At 38.2% G+C, this 21942-nt stretch overlaps 1 protein-coding gene across 34 annotated transcripts in view; it reads right to left on the bottom strand.

Annotated features, from left to right (window-relative positions):
* Positions 1-7376: 7376 nt before the first annotated feature.
* The window catches only part of NRCAM (neuronal cell adhesion molecule), a 154977-nt gene continuing 140411 nt past the window's right edge, over positions 7377-21942 (bottom strand). For 19 of the 34 annotated variants that reach the window (XM_061361141.1, XM_061361146.1, XM_061361139.1 and 16 more), the window contains 3 exons: positions 19563-19641; positions 13824-17804; positions 9615-9752 (listed from right to left, as the gene is read on the bottom strand). In XM_061361141.1, coding sequence (XP_061217125.1) covers positions 15962-17804; positions 19563-19641 — 1922 coding nt within the window. In that variant the 3' untranslated portion in view covers positions 9615-9752; positions 13824-15961. The other 15 variants (XM_061361152.1, XM_061361156.1, XM_061361150.1 and 12 more) reach the window with 3 other exon arrangements.

Below are 21942 nucleotides of genomic sequence, written 5' to 3'. Positions count from 1 at the left end.
GTGAGAGGAAAATAATCCCACATGCTTTTTGTTTCATGTAACAGAGTGTACTCATTTCTGGGGAGTGTTTTGCAGGTGAGGATACACTATAAGGCTAACTTGCTTAAGAAATCTGTGCTGATATCTAAATTCCTGTTCCTTAGTGTATGTCTCAAGAGTCTCTCTCAGAATCAAAAAAGACAAAAGTCAACAGAATAGTTCTGTTTAATCATAGAGCCACAGAATCATAGAATGGTTAGGGTTGGAATGTGCTGTTGATCAGCATGGGAGGTAACGGCACGATGTAACATGCTGTAAAATCGTGTTTATCACGAGGTCAGTATCGAGCACTAATGGGTGGTGGCACAATTCGGGGCACAATCCCCCCACAGTAACTCCTCCTCTTTGGAGTGGTGGTGGGAGTTTGGCCCTGGGTGGGCCCGTGCTGCTGCAGAGAGCCCTGCAGTGCTGGGGAACCTCAGAGTGAGGCTGGCTGCTCCTGGTTGTGCACACGGAAAAGAAACGTGGCTGCTGATGTGAGGCCAAGACCTGAATTAATGACAATTTTGTATCAAACCTATCGTTTCTGCACCTATAGTCTTCACTTGACATTATTATCTGCAATAGGAACCACCCCTCTGGAATGACCATCGTTTCATTTGTCTTGAACTAGAGCAATCCATGCATCTCATACATTAGCTTTTATTTTGCCAGCTGAAGTAGCTGAACATTTCAGATTCAATATCTGTGTATTTTTACACCAATTCAAGTCTCACATGAAAGCTTATTTGCAATTAAAATCTAATTTGCGGGGAAAAACTATGGCTAAATGCAGGACCAGGCTGCACTGATTGTCACATCTGATTTCTGACAAATATACTCTTACGGTGTTTAGCAACTTTTCTCTGACAACCTCACTGAAAACCTCACCATGCAGTGATGAGTGGATGTAAATCGCTCTTGAAACCTATCTGACCAGATGTATGACAAAAAATGAATGTCTGACAGGCAACCAAAACCAGGGCCAAACCGGCACAAAAGCTGGAGATGAGTGACAGTGAAATTCACCTTCTTTTGTCATTTGCAAGGAACATCAAATTCCAGCCATTAAAATTAGAAGGCATAACCTACAATTAAGAAGGATGTTGCGATGATGCTCCTCAAGCTTTTGTGTGTGGAATTGAAAGGTGCAGTCTGAGAGCAAGCCTCTTAAAAACATGGACTGTGCCTCTGAAACGGTCCTGCTGCATTACTGTGACTGTTGCAAATCTTCGGTGTACAAGTGATGAATAATCCCACCAAAATCAGCTGCGCAATTAAGATGTTATGCTTTTTTAATATTTGGAGTAGAACGATTTCCAGTTGTGCTCTGAAATACGTAATTTAGGAAGGAAAGACCTGGGCTCTGCCATGTGGCTCTCTCCAGAACGTGAACTGGCCGTGGCTGTGACGGCCCTGCTGAAGGCTGCTGTCATTAGTGAAGAAACCTTGACAATCTATTAGACAGTTATTAATTTAAAACCTATTCATTATGCAGACCTCTGCCCGAAGCCTTGCCTCAAACCCCACGAGCAGAAGTCTCAGCTGGTGTAAACGAACTCAGCTTCAATGGGTTTGGCAGGGCAGTGACTGCCTGCTCCATCCAAACAGCTGTCCTGGGTTCCGGTTTTCAATGTCTCTGCTTTCACAACCAGCAAAAAGGAACAATTTGCCAGATTTTATTTTCTGTTACTCATTCACCTGTAGCTGCATTCCCACTTCTATCCTCAAACATCTCATACCTGTGTGTTTGGTGTGATGCTGATACTTGCTAATACAATAGTGTTTTGAAAACTACTTAATTTTCTCAGCATCTCAGGCTCTCTTATTTTATTCTACTGCCTCGGTCCATGCAACAAGTCTCCTGCTACAAAGCTGTGCACACCCTGAAAATGTCTTCCCCTTCCACCCATTGCTGCTATTGCATGGGTGATGTGATGCCAATCCCGAAGGGCAGAGCCTCCATCCTCCTCACATGAATGGGCCCTGATGTGCCGAGATGGCTCCTGCGGGCCAAGTCCCTCTGAAGCTGATGCTGTCTGACAACGTGAATCAATTCAGTGTTTCTTCGTCTGATTTCAGACCAGCAGGGCTTCTGGTGGTGCAATACTGAAATTGTGTGGTGCATTGCCTGTCCTGATCACAAGGACCCACTTAGAAAGGAGCGTGGGTCAGAGCAGGGGGGCAAGCATTGCAGGCAGAGCCAACACAGCGCTGTGTTTTGCTTCACTGCTGCAACATCCACCCCGACTGAGCACAATCTGCTGTGTGACAAGCTATTCCCATCCTTAGGTGTCAGGACCTCAAGCCTTTCTTCTTTGACACAGAGATTGAGGGCAATCCTGACAAATTTAAACCCAGATTGAGTGCAGTAATACTACAGCAGGATGAAATACTGGCCTACAAAGTACCCAGTGCAGGCTGGGCTTCTGGGCTTCTCACATGAACAGCAGTACTGCCCAAAATATCCCTGCAATTTATGATCACAATAACATATGGACGAGTTAGAATGAGGTCATTAGCATTACTGCTTACACAAATAGCAGTGCTGCTTTTTGCAAAACAAGTAAATCATTATGAACTTGGGTCTTATTCTCATTAACCAATATTTTGTAGTGGCTTTTTATACAGATACGTATACATATACATATACATATACATATACATATACATATACATATACATATACATATACATATACATATACATGCTGTCGCATGTGATGTGAACTTAGATGCATTGGCTTGGGCAGCAGCTTTCCCCAGGCTTCCACTAACAACTGTGACTTCCCTCTAGTGGTCAATTGTTAGTTTTAAACGCTCGTGATTGAAGGCTGGGCTGCCTCTCACAATAACAAAAAACCAGTTTGCTCTAGAGGAACAGATACAAGCTCCCTTTTGATAAAGTTGAAGTCCATTGCCTAATCTTAGTAGAACAGCAGAGGCTGTTTTCTTATTCAAGCAAAACTTTGGAACCGAGCATCTGTTGGGAAAAAGCCAGGAGGAAAAAATAACCTGTGCTTGATAAAAGTTTTTGCTGGCTAATTGGCTCACTAATTGCTCAAGTTATATAATACACCTAAAAAACATGGCCTGTGGGCCACTACAGCATTCAAACTATAGCATTGACTTGTAGGCAGTGTAACCAGTTTTCTAGTGCACCCACATGGGGTGGTTGTGTCTGGAGACCATCAGATGGCCTAGAAAAAGACACGTTTCTTCTCCTCACTGGAAATCAAAGTATTTCAGTCCAAGTCAGCTTTTTTTTTTCCCCGTTCTTCTGTCCTCTGACTTGGCCAAAAACTGTTTCAGTCAGCTGCTTTTTTTTCCTCCTCATTTTTTTTCCCTGAAGATACTCTTCAAAAACATTCATTTTGGTATTCCAACACTGCAGTCCTCATCATGTTACTCATTTACCAAACACCTTGTATGGCTCCCCTGTACCTTTCATACCTCAACAGCATGGAAAATGCCCACTTCCACCAAATTACTGGAACACCACTAGTCAAATTCCCAAGCAAAGGGAAATGGGTCTCTTCAGCTGGCCTTGCTCTGTGCTTACAGAACATACCTTCCCAGGAGATAAGTTTTAACTTGCTTTGTTTGTTAGTCCATCTGCCACAATACTCCTCCTACCCCAAACCTACAAACTTACTGGCAGTTTTCATTACATATGACACAAGTTTCCAAGATTAGAAAGTCCTTCTCAGCTTCCTGAAGCAATAGCTGGATAAATAGACAAGAAAAAACCCAACCCAAACTAAACTACAGAACTCTCTAGAAGGAAAATGATGCACTATTAATCTGTTATATGGTGTCTGTCAGCAACAGATAATCCAGTTTACACCCAGCAGGTCGTGCTGCCTCTCCTACCTAGAAGTTTCTTTTATAAGAAACTTGCAATACTGTACCTTTGGGGTTTTTTCATTTTCTCTGTCTCGGCGGTTTCAGTTTTGCTTCCTTCTCTTCTTACCACACCGAACAGGTAACTTTTCCTTACAACATGCCCACGAGGCCTCTCCCACTGCAGCATGTGTGTTGCAGACCATCTACTTGGAATATACTCTGAATACTGGCAGTTAGAAAATGTAATTTGTCCCCTTTGTCCTATGCAGTCTTGAAGCCCTTAGATCTTTGCAAACACAAGGAAGAGAGCTATGTATGAAGGTGGCTGCTATCCTCTGTCAGGTAAGATGCTGGGTTTCAAGACCAAAGCACTCCTTTTCAGAAGCCTCTGGAATGGGAAATAGGGCACTACCCTCTGGAAGACATACCAAGTGCAGTTTATTTTCAGAGGTAAATGTAGTTCATCCCTTGAGGCAGAACAAGACCTAGCAAGTTTTAAGAAGTTAGGCACCAGAATTAGACTGCCTAAACTTTCCTTGTTGGAAGGCTCAAACCCGAAACCCTGGACATGCATATTTGTGCAACATGGCAGGCTGGGGACCAGGTATTTTTCGTCCTCTTCATCAAATATAAGAGAAAGTCAGGCAGAATTAAATCCGATTTACAGTAGCAGGTTAGATTTTTGACGTGATACCATGGGCTTTACCCAGCTGTCAGGGAAACATACTATCTTCTAAACTTCTTCATTTTACCTGAGCAACTCAGGTTAAGGGGAACAGGTCAAAAGGCTGGCCAGGTCTCACTGACAGGGGCTTTCTCTTGCCCTACCTCACTCCCCAACATGTAACATATGCAAATGTAGTACTTGCAAGCTGGCTTCAATTCTATTCCATGAGGGACAAAGCCAGTGCCGCCAAATTAACTCACAGTTGAGCAAACTTCTCCAACTCCAAATGAAGGATCCCTCTTTTGGATATTAAACATGATATTAATGTTTTATCAGCTCATCTGCATGTGAACATGGTAAGGAACTTTGTGTATATTTTTGTTGTCAACAGTCATGAGATGACAAGGATTACAATTTTCCTCCTTACTCACAGTCACGATGGATCACATCTACTCTCTGTCAAAGTCCTGTTGACATGTATTTATCCTGACAGATTGGTCTAAAGTTTCCACTTCATGTGTACAAAGAGCAGCAAGACATCCTTTCAGAAATTAAAAAATCATAGCCTGGCAGGCTTATTTGCACCTCGGGGGAGCATCATTTGGGGGCAGATTCCTACAAGTAGGACATTCAGTTATTCCAATCTTCTCATGATACCAGTTGCTGCTTCTGCCAGCCTTCTGAAATACTTCTTCCTAAGAGAGGGGGAAGACCGAGAGAGGGAGGGAGACAGTGTCCTGGGTTCAGCAGTAGCAGTCATTTTTCTCCTTTTTAGTAGCTGGTGCAGTGCTGTGTTTTTGACTTTCAGCCTGAGAACAGCGCTGATAACACCGATGTTTTTAGTTGCTGCTCAGTAATGTTCACTCTGACCAAGGACTTTCTGAGTCTCATGCTCTGCCAGGGAGGAGGGGAAGTTGGGAGGAAGCAGGGACAGGACACTGACCCAAACTAGCCAAAGAGGTATTCCATACCACAGAATGTCATGCCCAATGTATAAACTGGGGCAGTTACCCAGAAGGGCTAGATCACTGCCGGGGTCGGGCTGAGTATTGGTCGGCGGGTGGTGATAACAGCCCAGTAACTAAGGTATAACACAAATCACTGCTGCTACCACCAATGAGAATAATGATAAGGGAAATAACAAGGGAAGAGAATACAACCACTCACCACCTGCCAACTGATACCCAGCCCGACCCCAGCAGTGATCTAGCCCTTCTGGGTAACTGCCCCTAGTTTATACATTGGGCATGACATGCTGTGTTATGGAATACCTCTTTGGCTAGTTTGGGTCAGGTGTCCTGTCCCTGCTTCCTCCCGACTTCCCCTCCTCCCTGGCAGAGCATGAGACTCACAAAGTTCTTGGTCAGAGTAAACATTACTGAGCAACAACTAAAACCATCGGTGTGTAATCAGTGCCGTTCTCAGGCTGAAAGTAAAAACCACAGCACTGCACCAGCTACTAAGAAGGAGAAAAATGACTGCTACTGCTGACCCCAGGACAGACAGAAACACAACAATTACTTTTCAGGAATTATAGAAATCTCATCCTCTTCCTGCTTTTCTCCCTAGTTCTTCTTTCAGAGAAGAAATCAATTCCATACCGTAGATAATATTTCTTTGTATATTATTTATACAGGTTCTGTCTTAAAATAGGCCAGGTGGAATATGAAGAGAATCTGGTTCCTAAAGCTTTTGCCACTTTGCCTCTGCCATGTGGAGCCACAAGGAAACTGTACTTTCCTAGGAACAATGTGAGAATAGATTACAAGAAAAATTACCACTGCATATCCTCTTTAATTCCCTCTGGATTTATACAGACACTTCAGTGAGAAGAAAACTGAAAGCAAAAGTTCACTGTAAGGAAAATGTAGCAACTATACATATTAGTACATTTTGGGGAACATGCACAAAGAACGTACGTGTGTCTCCAAAAACGGTTTTGTTCCAACAAAACCCAGGCAGCTCAGACCCCTCTTTTCAGGAGTTATTCTTTAATCAAAACAGAAACAGCTGTATTTCACGTCTCCCAGTCAATGCACATTGCTTGAAAAATCAACAGACACCTGTACAGAGGAATAGGCAGCCCAAAATCTGAAGGTGCCAGAACTGACACTATGCAGATGACAAGGTTTTCCACAGCCAGGGTTTTCCAATGACACACAGGAGGGCTGACAGGATGGCTTCTGATTCAGTGATAAAATCCCTCTTTCCAGCACCATGGCCAAACATCAACCCTCTGATGTATCTCCCGACGCATCTGGACCTCTTGGAATCCACGGCCCTCCTGCAGCCTTCCCTGCAGAGCAGCTGCCCTCCTGCCCAGCCTGTTTCCATTCATACACAGAATAGACAAAATCTGAAAAGAGCATTGCAATGGATTTTGTGCACTGTAAAAGATGCTACTTATTTGCTCACCTCATGCACCTTTTAAAAACAGACACCCAGAACTTTCTGTGTCAGACAATTCCTTTAGGACACAAAATCCTGATTTGGGATCCTACCTGAGGTCTTAATTTTGAATTAACATTTTTATTTTCTCTTACTCACTCTTGCAGGTCTGGTTTTCTTCTTTGCAGACATATGACTAAATAAAGCACCCATGGAAGTAAAATGTAAATAGCAGGAGATTTCAATGGGAAATGGTCAGACAAATTCACATCCTTTCAAATGGTAGTGTGTAAAGATATGCAGCTTTCCATAAATAATTTGGCTGCATTACTTAAAGTCCTAGAGCTTCATGGGAACAACTTCTGCCGGATCTGCTTCGTGCTTTTGTCCACTTTGAATTCTTAATTGCATGGTGAATCAGATGTCATTTTAACTGCTAGTGTAAACAGAACAAACGGTGAAAGTTTAAAACCACATTTATTTTTAATACAAAATCTGTTGCACTATTACAGAAGTGAGCCTGTATGTTTACCCCCACATGCACAGATAATTCAGCATCTACAATTAAATAAGAGTAAAACTGTATTTCTCTTTTACCAAAACCATTAGCAAATCTTATTAAAAATGTTCTCTTTGTGCTTTGTAATCAATGTTTGCAGAATTAATTTCTTATTTCGGTTCCCATTAAGAAAACTGATCAATGGAAAGCTCAAAGGTGCAAAAGCAGCTTAATACAGCTAGCTTACTTCAGTTGTGCTTTACCTACAATATATACATGAAAGCTGCAAGGTGTACGGTCTAAAACTGCACTAGCAAGGCTCTGAATGGTTCAATTAGGAATCTGAAGTAAAGAAGCAGAACAGTTCACTATTTTGTTTTCACAGCAAAAAAAAAAAAAAGTATTTAAGTAGATGCTTTAAAATACCATGCACACCATTGGCTATAGTACTTCTTACACAGTACAATGTAAGCTTTCTTGGTTTATTTGTATGTAACACCTAGAAGCATATAGCATCTACACTTTAAGTGTATTTACAAATTCAACAAAATATCTACATATAAAAAGCTTACTTAAAATTAAACTTGATGCAAGTTATGAAAAACCAATTTATTGGCAAATGAAACTGAGCATTCCTTCAACCATAGGTTGTTATAAAAATTTATATTTGGAGGTAAACTTTTGATTGAAATAGTATGCGAGAAAAGAATTTTGTAACTCATCATGGTAACCTTTTACCACTAAGCCATATTAGCACTTGTCAGATTGAGATCTGTGGTTCCCAGCGGTAACCCCCACACTGCTTCAGGGTGTAGATAATTATAAAGCTGCCATACTGATCAGGCCGGGACACAGAGGGAAATGCACTCTCGCTGGTGTAGTCGGCTGGTTTGGGTGTTTAACCATTTATTTTACAAGAGCTTGTACCTTGCTGTGTTAGTAAATAATTAAATTCTGGATTTGGTTTTGGTTTTATTTTATTTATAATTTTCTGAGGCCATGAAAACATGTTGTGCTGGACCTGTCTAGAAAGCACTGATTTTATTTTTAAAGGGAAAAAACCATCATACTCTTTTCTGTGTAGTTTAAAATATTTAAAACTCTCAATTTTTAGCACAACAGTTTCATAACACGTTTTTTCTTCACATTTTTACTTTATTTGGCAATGATAGTAGTTCGCTAATCACAGTTTACTGCACCAACCGATTTAGTAGTACAGCACGTTATGGAATGCATATTGTATAAAGGCACTGAATGTATTTTGCCCTGTGTTTTCTGGAATATTTTCTCTCATTTTTATATTTTTTTTCTTTCCATGACTGTACAAATTCCAAAATGCATTGCAATGCGTATCATTTATGCCCTAAAATCAATTCAATGTATTTTGATGTAAAAATAGAACACTGTACTGCTGTAATACTTGATAGATTAAAAAGGCTATAAAGTAATAGGAGCAAAGAGCAGATAATAGGGTCTCATTAAGCATCAGCAAATGCAAGTGTCATACTTAAATCATTTAGCAATTATATACTGTACATACTGTTCCTAACTGTCTTGCAAAAAAGACATATGATAGCTAGACATTAAGTCACCAATTTCACAACAATGTCCACAAAGACATTGAAGTTCTATATAATACTACTATAACACTCTGACAATGAAAATGAAATTCATATCCAGGGGTTCAGCGGAGGACTGCATAACAAATTGTCAAACCATGTTTTTACAGTGTATGTGAGTTCATTTGTGAATTGTGTAGCTTTTCTTTTTTTTTTGCCTTTTTTTTTAATCATGCATTTTCCTGTATTTTCAACAGGAAACAAAAATACAAGTTAATGTTATTGTTTGTGTCAGTTCCTTTAAAAAAAAAAAGTAAAAATACCCAAGTTCTGAACAAAATTTGAATTTTGTCTTTTGATTCATAGTAATGTACCACTTAATGTGTCATTATGCTGTAAACCTGTATTGACCTGCATATTCTCACAGCATTAACATCTTGTGGTGAGGAGCTCCGTTACCTGCATGTTCATAGTATGAGGAGGAGGATGCACAAGTGCTTTAAACAAATGGAAGATACAAGGGGATCAAGTTCTGTGATTACACGAATGAATTCATGGCATTTACAGGAGAAGGAGCCTCAGAGCTTTCATTTCCTTCTGCAGGTTCTTTCTCTTTTTTACCACTATATTGTCCAATAAAGGAGCCATCCTCATTGAACTGACCATTTACACCTTCTCCATAGTCAACTAAACTATCATCACTGTCTTCTTTTTTCACAGTTCTGTCTGAAGGTGTCCGGCTTCCTTTTTTTAGAGGTTTATGGTCCTCTGCATCACTGGAGACACAAACAAACAGACAACAGGAATTAACTGATGTATAATATATTAAGACAAAATCAGCCATGCATGCAGGGTTTATAAAAAGCATGTGTGCAGCCCTATAACCCTTTAGTAAACCCACATCACATTGTAGAGACATATCAATATGATGCAGTTGACATGACTACATGGTGTAGCAATGGTTTAAACAAAGAATGTCTTCAGTGGAGGGAGGGAGGGGGTTGCAGCTTCTTTCTTTTTTTGTTTATTGCCGCGTCGTGCATGACTTTTCAATGATAAGACCTGTGCCTTTGGCTTGTAAGCAATTTAGATGCAACTGCAAGCATTAAAAAGTGGGTTGTCAAGTTATATAAATAAATAAAGAAATAATTTATTCTCCAAAGTAACGAGCTTATGATGTGCTGCGAAGTTAGTCTGTTAAACTTCTTGATTTCTTTGACTCCTTGAACATGAATGAAGAATGAATCTGGTTAAATGAAATACACTGATTTTTTTTTAATAGTATAAAGAAAATAAAAGTGCTGCATTTCAAATAATTTGTTACAAAATGCAGGGCAGACTTGCAATTTTCAACCTTACCTTTCAAGAGACCTACATATTCCATTAAAAGGGTGCAGAAGAAACAAATGAAAATAGCCTAAGAAGAAAAGCAAAGTCCATATCCTGATAGTGATCAGTATTTTATCAATAGCAATTTGCTCTTAGAATTGCTAAAACATTTACTGTATTACAGGTAAAGCAACAATTTAGCTTACAGTAGCTAGAACTGAAGAGTTGAGAGCATGCTTAGCCTTTTGCATTATTTATCAGATCAACCTCCCTGTCCTAATCTGTAACTGGTAACATGTTCTAATGGTGATATTGCTGTTTTGGAGGACAACAGGAAATGGGAAGGAGAGAAAGGGAGGAGAGATCCCCATAGCAAAGCCCTGTGGTCTTTCTCTTGTCAGTGGAAAAGCTGCAATCACCATCAGCACCCTCACATAAATCTGCAGTTGTGGTAGGCCTGCATTTCTTGAAATAGAAATAGTTGGTCTCTTTTTGGAATCCTTTACACTGCACTTCAGTTTCAAGACAAAGATTTCAGCAGCAGCTCCAAAGCATTTTGAATTAAAACCCACTATTGCCAGCTGCAATTCTTTGTGCAAATATTTACCTTTTCTTAAATAGAACATATTACTTTATTTGCATATAAAGTACAAAAGAGTTAGCTATATTTGGCTTTTATTTAAAGACTCCCAGCTTACAGAAAATACAAAGAAACATATATAGAATAGCAAAGAAATTGAAATACATTTTACAATATCCACAATACTAGACTGAATATATATTCAGCAAATTATTTTACATAATATCTAAACCCAAATACCTTAGCTCTTCCAACAATGTACTTTCTATTTTTTTTCTAATAAATATCTTTCAACACTTGAGAAACCACATCTATATAGCATATAGAAGGTCACACGAATTGTATCGTTAGGTAACAGATGCCTGTTGAGAAACATTTCACCATTGCTAGAAAACCATTACACCAATTTTCCATCAAGTTGCTTCTCCTCATCTCATCATCTTTTTTGCCTTTGAAGACTCAAAGTTATCACTAAATAAAGTATACCACTATACTCTAAAAGAAGGATACCTCTAATACGCATTTACTTACAAAAAAAAGTATACCAGAAATTTTATCCCTCTATGCATACACAAGAAAGAAATTGTAGGAGTATCTATCTTTTTAACGAGTAAGAAAACTTTCTTGCTTAAAATAAACAAAGGCAAAAATTCTAAACTTGACTATATCAGTCTTGACTTTGTTTTCAGTTATTGCTGTGTACATGGCACACAGACAAATATCATATCATTGACCTCCGGTGCTCACTGATACTGTAAACACACAGACTAGTAACATTTAAATGAATGCTACTCCAAAATGTCAAGCATCCAGCAGCAAAGTGAAAATGTTAGAACACTGCAAACAAAAGCAAATTACACAGACATTACTGAAGAGAGTTCATTTTGGAAGGACTCTATATTTAAAAGGTTGAAGATAGAACTGAATATGTAAAAACCACACACACAATATAGTTTATCCACTGCCCTCATCAGAGGGCATTAGAGTCATTAAAATAGGTTATTCAAGCCAAATGAAGATCAGACCCTCACTTTGAAATAGTAAGTGGACATACTCCCCAAATAAAGAATGACCTGCAGTGGTTAATGCTTTCTGGGTAATCCGATGAAGTAAAGAACATTGCACGTATGGTTTGCTGTTTCATTTTAGGTGAACAACAATGCTGTTTCATTTTAGGTGAACAGCTTCATATTTCTTCATATTGCTTATGCCATAATATGAAGGAATGAAAATAAATGAAAATCATATTTGTACCATATTCCAACTGGTCAAAAAACTGTGCAAATATTCTAAAGTGTGACCCTACCCAGTGTATTTCAGTAGTCTGAATAATACAGTATATAAATAATACACCATCACTGTATTAAAAATATCCAAATTTTTGTGTTTATTCCAACAAAAAGCTTTATTTCAATTTTTAACTTAGCTAAATATGGGTATGGGAACTTCTGCTTTGTTTTGTTGTTAGGGTTTTGTTATTTGATTTTTTTGTAAACAAAGTTTATTTATTAGGCAACAAAGAAGAAATATACGGTTGCATTGTGTCTGTGATTATCCTACGTTTTAGTAAGGATGCAGTTTCTACTGTCTGGATAATTGAAAACAAGCAAACAATCCTGCAGATTTACCCAGGAGTGCACCTGCATGGAGGTGAGCGCTGGTGTGAGAGCACCATTACAGCAGATACAAAATCAAATCTGAACCTGAGGATTCCCTTTCCTTTTGCACTGTTCAAGTCCAGAAAGAAGTTCTGCCAAATCTCTGGCAGTGGAAAAACAAGCGGGATTATCCAGGGTGCTTTTCCCTCCTTTCTGGGCAAAGGAAACACATGCCATGGCACTACTTATTCTTTATCAAACTGGATTATGACTCTTGTATTAGACAAATACAATGTTTTGGGTGGAAGGGAAAGAAATCAAGGAAGAAAGAACAAAAAACAACCCAGAAACCAACCCAACAAAAAACAAGCAGGAGAGGGAGAGAAAAGTGAAGATATCAATGTTTTGGACAGCACTTTCTTACCCTGGAGGTGCAAAACTGAGAAGGAACTCTGGTGCTCTGGGGAAATGTATATATTTGCTGTTTGCTGCCAAGAAGCAAACTGCAAAAGCCGCTGAATTGCATTATTAATATGGATGCCCAAAGAGCTATAGAACACTTTAGGCTGTAGAATATGTAACACTATATTACAAAAACATGTTAAAGCCATACATTTTGATACAGTACCTGCAAGATTTGCTAATCTTGCTTACAAATAAATGTTCATAAAACTATTCCAAAATGCAACCAGGACAGATTGCAATTACTTTCAGATTTTGTTTGTGGTTTTGCTTGCTGACTTTTACACTCCGTGTAATATCATTAAATGAAAAATAGAGTGCAAATTTGGGTTGACTAATATTATAGTGGAAAACTGAAGTTTTTGAAAAGCGTCACACATGCAGTACATACAATTAACAGTGAAACAACAAGTACTGTGAGGGAACAAGACAAGAGGTGAAAATGGGTATAGGTTCTATATTTAGACTAGACAGTCATGGAAGTTAAGTGTAGTGATACTTTTACTATTTGTTTTATTATAAATAAATTCCAAACTAGTGGCTTTTTAAGGATGGAAGTTTCTCAATTAAGACTGACACGTAGAAGTCATTTTGGTAAGTACTCGTAGATACCACACACGTCTTGCCCTTTTAGTAAGAACAGAATTTAATGTCAAAGCCTCTTCTAAAAGCATGATTAAAATATTTTAAATGAACAATTGCTAATATACAAATATGTGTTTCTTTTTCTTCTTAGTTTAATGAGACATATCAAGCTTACAGCTAATGATTAAGAGATGTAAGAAGTATGGAGGTGACAATAACGTGTAAGTGCAAACTTATTTTTTTAAAAAGTAATTCCATTTCACAAGCTCATCAGTTATTGAAAAAATATGTACCTTGAAATCTCCTTTCTTCTTTCAACTTTTCAATTTTTCTTCCTTAGATATGGGTACATGCAGCAACCAGTCAGAATGGGGAAGACAGTTTTACGATGGCTCTGCAGTCCAGCAGGCAACTAGTTCCCACCAAACTTTGCCACATTCATGGACATGCAAAAAGACTCAATATATGGTTAGCAATATACTACTTTTCCTTATAACACAACTATCAGAAGAAAGGCAGCATAAACCAAACAAAATGGCTAAAGTATTCTGGGTTATTGGACACAGGAGGATGAAAACTGTTGGCAGTAAATTCCTTTTTCTGTGCCCTCAGGTGAACAGCCCAGAAATGTTTAAGTACAAGCAGTCACGTAAAGCCACAGCAGTACCTTAAACCAGGGCTACCCTGCACACTCCAGGAGAACCTCTGCCCTAATACCTAACAGGTTTCCACTCATGCTCCTAAATTGACAGGACTGTGCAGATGAAAGTTACTTTCCCTATGCACCTGAATCAATCCAGACTTCAATGCATTTTACAACTTCTCATCTAGCTAAACCATAAGCATATCTATACTAGTTTTCTAACTGTTTTTTCTTCAGCACCTGTAAAACTCAATCTTCAATCCTGGCAGAAGATGGAAAAGCTGGGAGATTAAGCTCTGCCTTTAAATAGCAATGGGTTGAAAAAAAATGTTGTTAGTCAAAAAAACCTGATAGACTTCATGTGAAAATTCTGAAGAAAAATCTTATTTAGTGAAATTCAACCAACTTTCCGCATTTGCTGTTTCTGGTGGAATATCATGCAAAGGAAAATCAAAGCAATTAATTAAAAAGTAGTGACACAGATGTTCAATAATTAAGTGTTAAAGAAAGCACGTGTGTGTAAATGAGGACAAAATAAGAACACTGCCAAATCAATTGGACTGCTTAGAGACAAGAATTCTTAAGGCAGTTCATTGACATAACCTCTTGCACGAGAGGGGACCAAGCTCAGATTTACAGTGTTGAGGCACAAAACATTGCTAGGTCCCCCTGGAAACACACCTAAACTGCCACAGAACTTGAATAACTACAAGAGAAAAAGAATACTATTGTATATATTTCCATTGTTAGTCAACCCAGAACAACAAGGAAGAGTAATACATTATTTAGCTATCTCAGAACTCTCCACCACTATTTCCAGAAAGTTTCTCATAGCATATCCAAGAATTTCTAGGAAAAATATTATGTGCGTCAGAATGTCAAAGGAAAAAGGCAAAATAAACAATAAAAAGTGCAAACATACTGTGTTAACACACTAGCAGTCCTACTACTGCAGTTGCCTTGCCCTGTTTGATCTTAAGAACATTTTGCAGACTGCAATGAGATGTTAGACTCATACTTCCTGTGAAGTTAACTAAGAAATGGATGCTTACAGTCTCTCCCTACCCATGAATCTACAGGTCTATAGATGCCATAATTTCTTAATTTCTCTTGATTTAGGGCCCAGAGTGGAAATCGAGGCTTTTTCATACACCTACACTGACCTGCACAGGAGCTCTAGATATTCTTTAATTTTAATTTAAACAAACATATACTTGTGGTACTTCTTGCATTTCTTGCAGTTTCTTGGTGTAAGCATTGACTGCCCACAATTTGCTATCTCAGCCTTCTACAACTCAGGAAACCACTGGGATTGTACTGCAGTTAGCTACAGAGGTACTGTTTTCCTGTATTATGTAAAAGTGCAGGTATTTCTCCAGTCTCAGGGACACAGTGTCCCCAGTCATTCGGTGGTTCCTGAAGCATTTCCTGAAGCATTAATTCCTTTGTTAGATCAATATGGCAAGAAAATCTGATGTTGGCTGGTTTTGCAGGAAGTATTCTCTTTGATAAAGCTGAAGAGTGCAAAACTTCAACCCCAAGCCATCCCAACAAAACTGAGAATCACAGAAATTGAACGTGCCCCTAAAACTGAGAGCTATGACTTCTCTAGAACATCTTAATTAGTCATTAAGATTTAAGTATTTTAATAAATTCAATCTTATTTTAAAACAACTAATTTTCTAAGCATTGAACTCTCGTCAGAAATATTAAAGGCTATTCAAGTATAAATTTCCAGGTCTTTCACCCTGCCCAGTTTCTGAGAAAGGAGGAAGCAAATCTATGTTCTTAGAAAGTTCCTCTTGATGGTCTGTTGTCTTTCTGAAAATGAGATGTCCTTTTGTACTTGGCATGAAATGACTGCGACACGTTATACTTTCCTTTCCCTCCTTTAAACTTTGGAGGAGAACGCAAGGAGCTCAGACACTTGTGAGAATCAGAAAATGAAGAGCTTCCAAGAGAGCTCTTTTTCTTCAGCTGACGTAAGGAGTCTTTGTGTTCTGAGAAATCCTTCATGACCTGAACCAAGGATTCACCAAATAGCTTGCCACCTGTGTATGGCAAAGACAGCAGTTTACATTTTAGATCTAGTGATGAGGCCCAAGGACGTAGCCATATAGCTCTCCAGGCTACAGTGAGGCATGCCATATTTTTGACAGTGAGTCTAAGAGAATCCTCAGCTGCATCATGGATAAAATTAGCTGCAATTTTACACAGCCTGCGTTTCCTCTGCATGGCACCAGATGGGACCCATTTCTTTCTGAATCTGGCTTGTTCTTCCTCCAACCATATTAGTAATGCTCTAGAAGCATAAGTGCTGTAGATAGATACTGCAAGCTGGGCTGCAGCAAGCTTGAAAGATCTTTTAATTGCTTCCTCAACCTTTCTATCAGTAGGATCTTTAGGGAGAGCATCAGTATTAGCAGGCACGGATAATAGAGAATCACCAGTAACCAACGCTCTGTCTACCTGAGGCAAGGTCCCCCATAAAACAGCTTTATCCACTGGAAAAGGATAGAGCTTACTCAGGACTGCTGGAGCTTCATGCTTTGCGTCAGGTTTACCCCAAATCCTACAGACAAGATCTTCCACTGCTGAATGGATAGGAAGTGCATTATTTACCTTGCCTTCTTCAGATGGGAGAAACAGTTCTTCTGAAGCACATTCAGATTTGGAAGATTTTAGCATTAACACTCTCTTTATGTGCTTGAACAGGTAATTCTGATTTTCTATGTCAAATTTACGCAGAGGATCTGGTCCTTGTTTGTCTTCTGTAGGGGACTCAGATGACACTTCCCATTCTTCAGGGGATGACTCAACCTCCAAGGCCTTGACAGACTCAGATTTTTCCTTCTCAGAAGCTGTTTGATCCTTTAAACTGTCCATATGGTCAGACTCAAAAGTTTGGGAACTGCTCCCACTAGCTTCTAGAGGAAACACTGGAACTTCTGTAATGGGTACCCTGGGATGTTTTACTGAATGGGACCTAGCCTGTGCCACAGAAGTTATACTTTGTCTGGCTGCTGTCAAAGCATCTTTTAAGACAGTAGCTATCTCAGGCAAAATTACAGATTTCATTAATGAATTCTTGTCAGATTCAGAGAAGCGAGTAGTAGTAGAAGGTCTTACCTTCCTGTGGTAGGAGCTCTGATTGTCTTCTGAATCTGAGCTGCAGCCTGGGGTCTGGCTGAACCAGTGTTGGAGAGAAGAATGCTGCCTTGTCAGTGAGCCACGAATTGAGTTGCAGCTGAGGGGTTGCTGGAAAGGGGATGGCTGTCCTGCCTGAGAATCTGAGCCCTCCTCCAACCCCATTATCTGTTGCTCAGAAGCATGATGTCTAGAGCCATGCCTGCACTTCCATTCGTCTGATCTCTTTTCCTCTCGGCAGAGGGAAGCAGAGACAGAACTAACCCTCGCAAGCTCTGAAGACTGCCTAGCCCTCCTCCTGGTGTAGGAGGTCTCTGATCTGGTGCTGGAGTATTGATCCCCTGACCTTCTGAAGAAGTTGGATCTGTCAGATCTCACAGACTTTGCTTTGGTAAATACAGGGTCTGCTTCAGGAGAATTGGCACAGCTACCTTTTCTTTTCTTTTCCTTGTCCAGTTTCTTTCCTGTCCAAGTAGACATGGACCTGAAGTGATGAAAAAAGTTCAAAATACTCGAATTCCTAGATCTTTCAAAAATCACTTTTTTTTTCAAGGGAAACCCTATACCCTTTTTCCTCAAAGAAGCACTGCATCATGACCAGTTCCATGTGAGGCAGACAAACTGGGAACTGAGCGGCTGCAGTGATGCTGGGCTGCAGAGAGATATCTTCTGTAATCTGACTGGTTGCTGCTGCTGCCCTGTCTCTAAGGAAAAAAGAGGAAAGCCCAATATAGACTAATTACACAGAAATACATTTTAGAAAGGAGTTTTTGCACATTAAATAGGATGAGCTCTTTCATGTGAACAAGTCTGAAAGCTTGGCATGCATCTGTCCATATTCATCAGATATGAGGTGGGTAAATACATTATAAAAACATTGAATAAAGTACTAAATGATTCTATAGATTAACCGAAGCTACTTAAATATGGAGACACTCAAATCTTGCTACAGGTTATACATGACAGCAGACTTGAATAATCTTACTCTATGCCTGAGAAAACATGTATTGAGGTCATATTATTTGTACAATTATGTATGAAGGTCAGTTTCTGCTGCTGAAGGTTCCACGTATCAAAAAAACAGTGGAGCAAAAAAGGAGAATACAAAGTGGACTGCCCAGGAAAACTTATACAATAATTATTTACCACTGCTTCCAAACAATGCTTCACACTTTCAGTTTTATCAGCCAAATTTAATTAATCCATATGCACTTAATATTGTAATAAAATACTATTCTGAACTCATTAACCTAAGAACAGAGTATAATTTCATTTTTTAAATTAAGGAAGAATGAACATAAACTGCTCTCTGGCATTCAGAACTGTAAATCTATTGCGGTCAGATCAAGATGCACAGTTCCCTTATACGAAGAAGCTATGGCAACAGAGTATATCCTTCTTGAAAAAACTATTTTTTCTATGTACATTTGTAAATGTCACATCTTCAAAATAACAAAGGGCTTTTTCAATGGTTTTGACACAGGAATACACTGTAAAATTATAACACCCATGTAAAATATAATGGAATTGACATATTTTGAAAATAATATTATTTCCTATACTAATGTAAAAATGACAACTAAAATGATGCTTATTTAATAAGCTACACTCATAATTGTTATATGAACAGACTTGCCAAAGCATGCTTTTTCTTATTCCACTGGATTCAGCTAGACTACATTTACAATAAAGGGAGTCAGGAATAGTGCTGTGTTGCATGCTTTGAAGCTGCTTGTATCTTGTGCTAAAATACATGAAAGGGAGTTTTTTCTTGTATGACGTTCCTTCACCTCTTTGTATATAATTGCTTGTTATTGGATTAGAGGTTAGTGCTGGGAGACATTTTAAATGCATTTGTTTTCCAGTCACGTAACACAAAATTGTCTTTATTAGGCTTCTATTAGAAATGTATTTTCAAAAACCATAATGCTAAGTGTGCCTTAACTGAAAAGACACTGTTATCTGGTACTTCAGCTATCTGAAAATGGGTTTGTAAATAAAGATTACTCACTGTGAGACCACAGTGTTTAGATCTTTGATTTCACCTAGTGAATGGCTTATTTAAGCTTGGATGTTTATCTTTATTTTTTCTAATGGTGTGGTCAAAATTATATCTATACAACACTGGATACAGAATCTTTGTAAACACACAAAAAAGTTAGTTATGAATTAATAAGTGTGGTATTATATACAGCACATGTGGTATGAACATTGAACATGAAAAACCACATCAATTGCTCACCTGTATTCACCAAATGTTCCATCATCTTCCTTCATAGGCTGTATTTCTGGATCAGCATGTGCATCCTCCTTTTCCTTCACTAAAATATTAAAGGTAAAGATTTCTTAATTAATTATATAATTCAAGTACAAAATATAATGTGTCATTCTGCATCAGTAAAATGTCTTCCTTTCATTTCTAGAACTAAAGAGAAAGTGTTGGTAAACTCATACTAAAATAATTTCTTAACTTCTGTAATAATAGAGACATTGTTTATTGAAATCTGAATAATTCAGTTTTACTTACCCATGCTTTGTATTTCCTCTTGATATTCCTTTCATATTGGTTGCTAAAACTGAATTAGATTCACTTGTTTTCACTGTCAATTTGTATATTTTCTGGGGTGGGGGGGTTTCATGCATGAAGACTCCAAGAATTTTAATGTTTTTTTTTTAATTATTAATATTGGAAAACATATGCATGGTCTGTTAATTTCTGCTTTTCTATAACATGATCAAAAAGCAAAGCAAAACCACCTACACTGGCACCTAAATTTAACACAGTTATATCTCTTGCATGTCCTCATTATAGGTTTAGTTGTAGCTCACTGGTGGGAATGTGCATGTAACTTACACCTATAAAAAGCCTGTGTAGCACTATGCCCTTTAGCATGGAAACCTGCTCCCAGCTAAGAAGACAGGCTTATTATAGAAGAATGTATCTCTGTAAGTTAAGACTGCTGACAGTTAAATAATATATTGACTGATAGAATTATCTTTACAGTGCTTTCCTTTGCCTTTTCATTTCTGTTTCTCTGGCTACTACTCAAATCTTTCCCTTTTTAGCAGACACAGTTATATAATCCAAAAGACAATCTCTTATCTTTTTTGCTGGTAATTTGCACACTTAATTTGTACATCACTATCTTAGGTGCTGTTACTTAAGATTATACAAATCATTCCTGATAGTATTTTCTAACTCTATAACTACTACAACTCATAACACCTTGAAGTGTTGTCTGGCTGCTAGAATTTCACACTAACATAATTTATTACTTTATTCAAACCATAAGCAATCTCAAGATGACATGCGAATATTACAATGAGAAAGAATAACTTTGTGCTTTGTATTTGTCACTATCTGTGCAACAACACATTTTCAATGACACGTATGTATATGCATACATATGTGTGCACTAAAAAATGAATACATCTAGTAATTATGCAGAAGCACAAAAAAGGAAGTGTGTAGCAGGGATCTTCACAAAGTAGTGACAATGTTGGCATCCAACTGTCTTCTACACTTCTACTCAAATAGTGTTTAATGATCTGCTAGAGGGTGGCTCACTCCGAGTCCTCCCTACTCTTTTCTGTTTCATCACTTCATGTGTTTAAGCCTCCTAATTTTTCTTCTGTTTTCTCAATTCCCTCCACAAAGAGTAATTTGTCCTACATCCTTTGCAACCTCATTTTCCTTTTAAAAATTGAAATAATTGGAAAAAAAACAAAGATGACATCTTCAGTCCATCATTTGACTCTATGTAACAATGTGTTCCTTCATCATTTGTTTGCATGGGCATAGGCAGTTGGGACGGAATTTTCTCTTACTTAATTTTTGCTGTGACTGTAGATTTTTGGTTTCTCCATAAAACAAACAGATTTGGCAGAGTAAGATTCTTGTATTTAATAAAGTGATTCTATCTTCTTATAAAAATAATTTGCTATGTTAAGTTCAGCTGTAAAAGATTGGCCTATGAAAAATTTTCAGTGCCCATTGACACTAGTTTTCAGAAGTGCACTGGTCAAAACAAGTGAGAGAAATTAAAGCACAGTATGGATTAATTTTTCTTCTTGTACTTTTGTAAGTGCTTACATCTTTTTCATGTCCAAATTGACAATGCAACTTTAAGAAGTTTGGGTTGACTTTAAATAAGCATTCTAGAGTCTGGCTAATTATATAATTTCTAAATGTTTGGAGTCTGTAATATAGAACAGTTTTTTTTTTCATTAAATCAATATTGTACATTAAATTTAGCAATTTTGTTTTCTATTGTGGTTAGCCAAGGAAAAAGAAAAAGCAAATTACTCTTTGATGCCCACTAGAAGTTCATTCATACCCACTCATACTTCAGCAGCTGTTCTGAGATCCTATCAGTCAGTACTAGGCAAACTGGTTGTCATCATTCTTTTCAAGAAAGCTTTAGTTTATGGACCTACTACATAAACAGAACTGAAAGACTGGGGAAAGATATATGCAAGATACATATATGCACACATACACAAATATATGCCTTTCATAATATGTAACCCAGAGGAATGAGAGTTTTGATAAAAGATGTACATTGTATAGTTCTAATTTTAATTATAATTCATAAACTATACTTGCCCATTCCTAAGACTAA

This window comes from Neopsephotus bourkii, unplaced genomic scaffold (assembly GCF_033783945.1).
Source record: "Neopsephotus bourkii isolate Nb327-2 ecotype Australia unplaced genomic scaffold, CSIRO-AGI_Nbou_v1 NB_1053, whole genome shotgun sequence".
Classification (NCBI taxonomy): Eukaryota; Metazoa; Chordata; class Aves; order Psittaciformes; family Psittacidae; genus Neopsephotus; species Neopsephotus bourkii.
The sequence above is the reverse complement of the archived record's forward strand: the minus strand, read 5'-3'. Positions and strand labels throughout refer to the sequence as shown.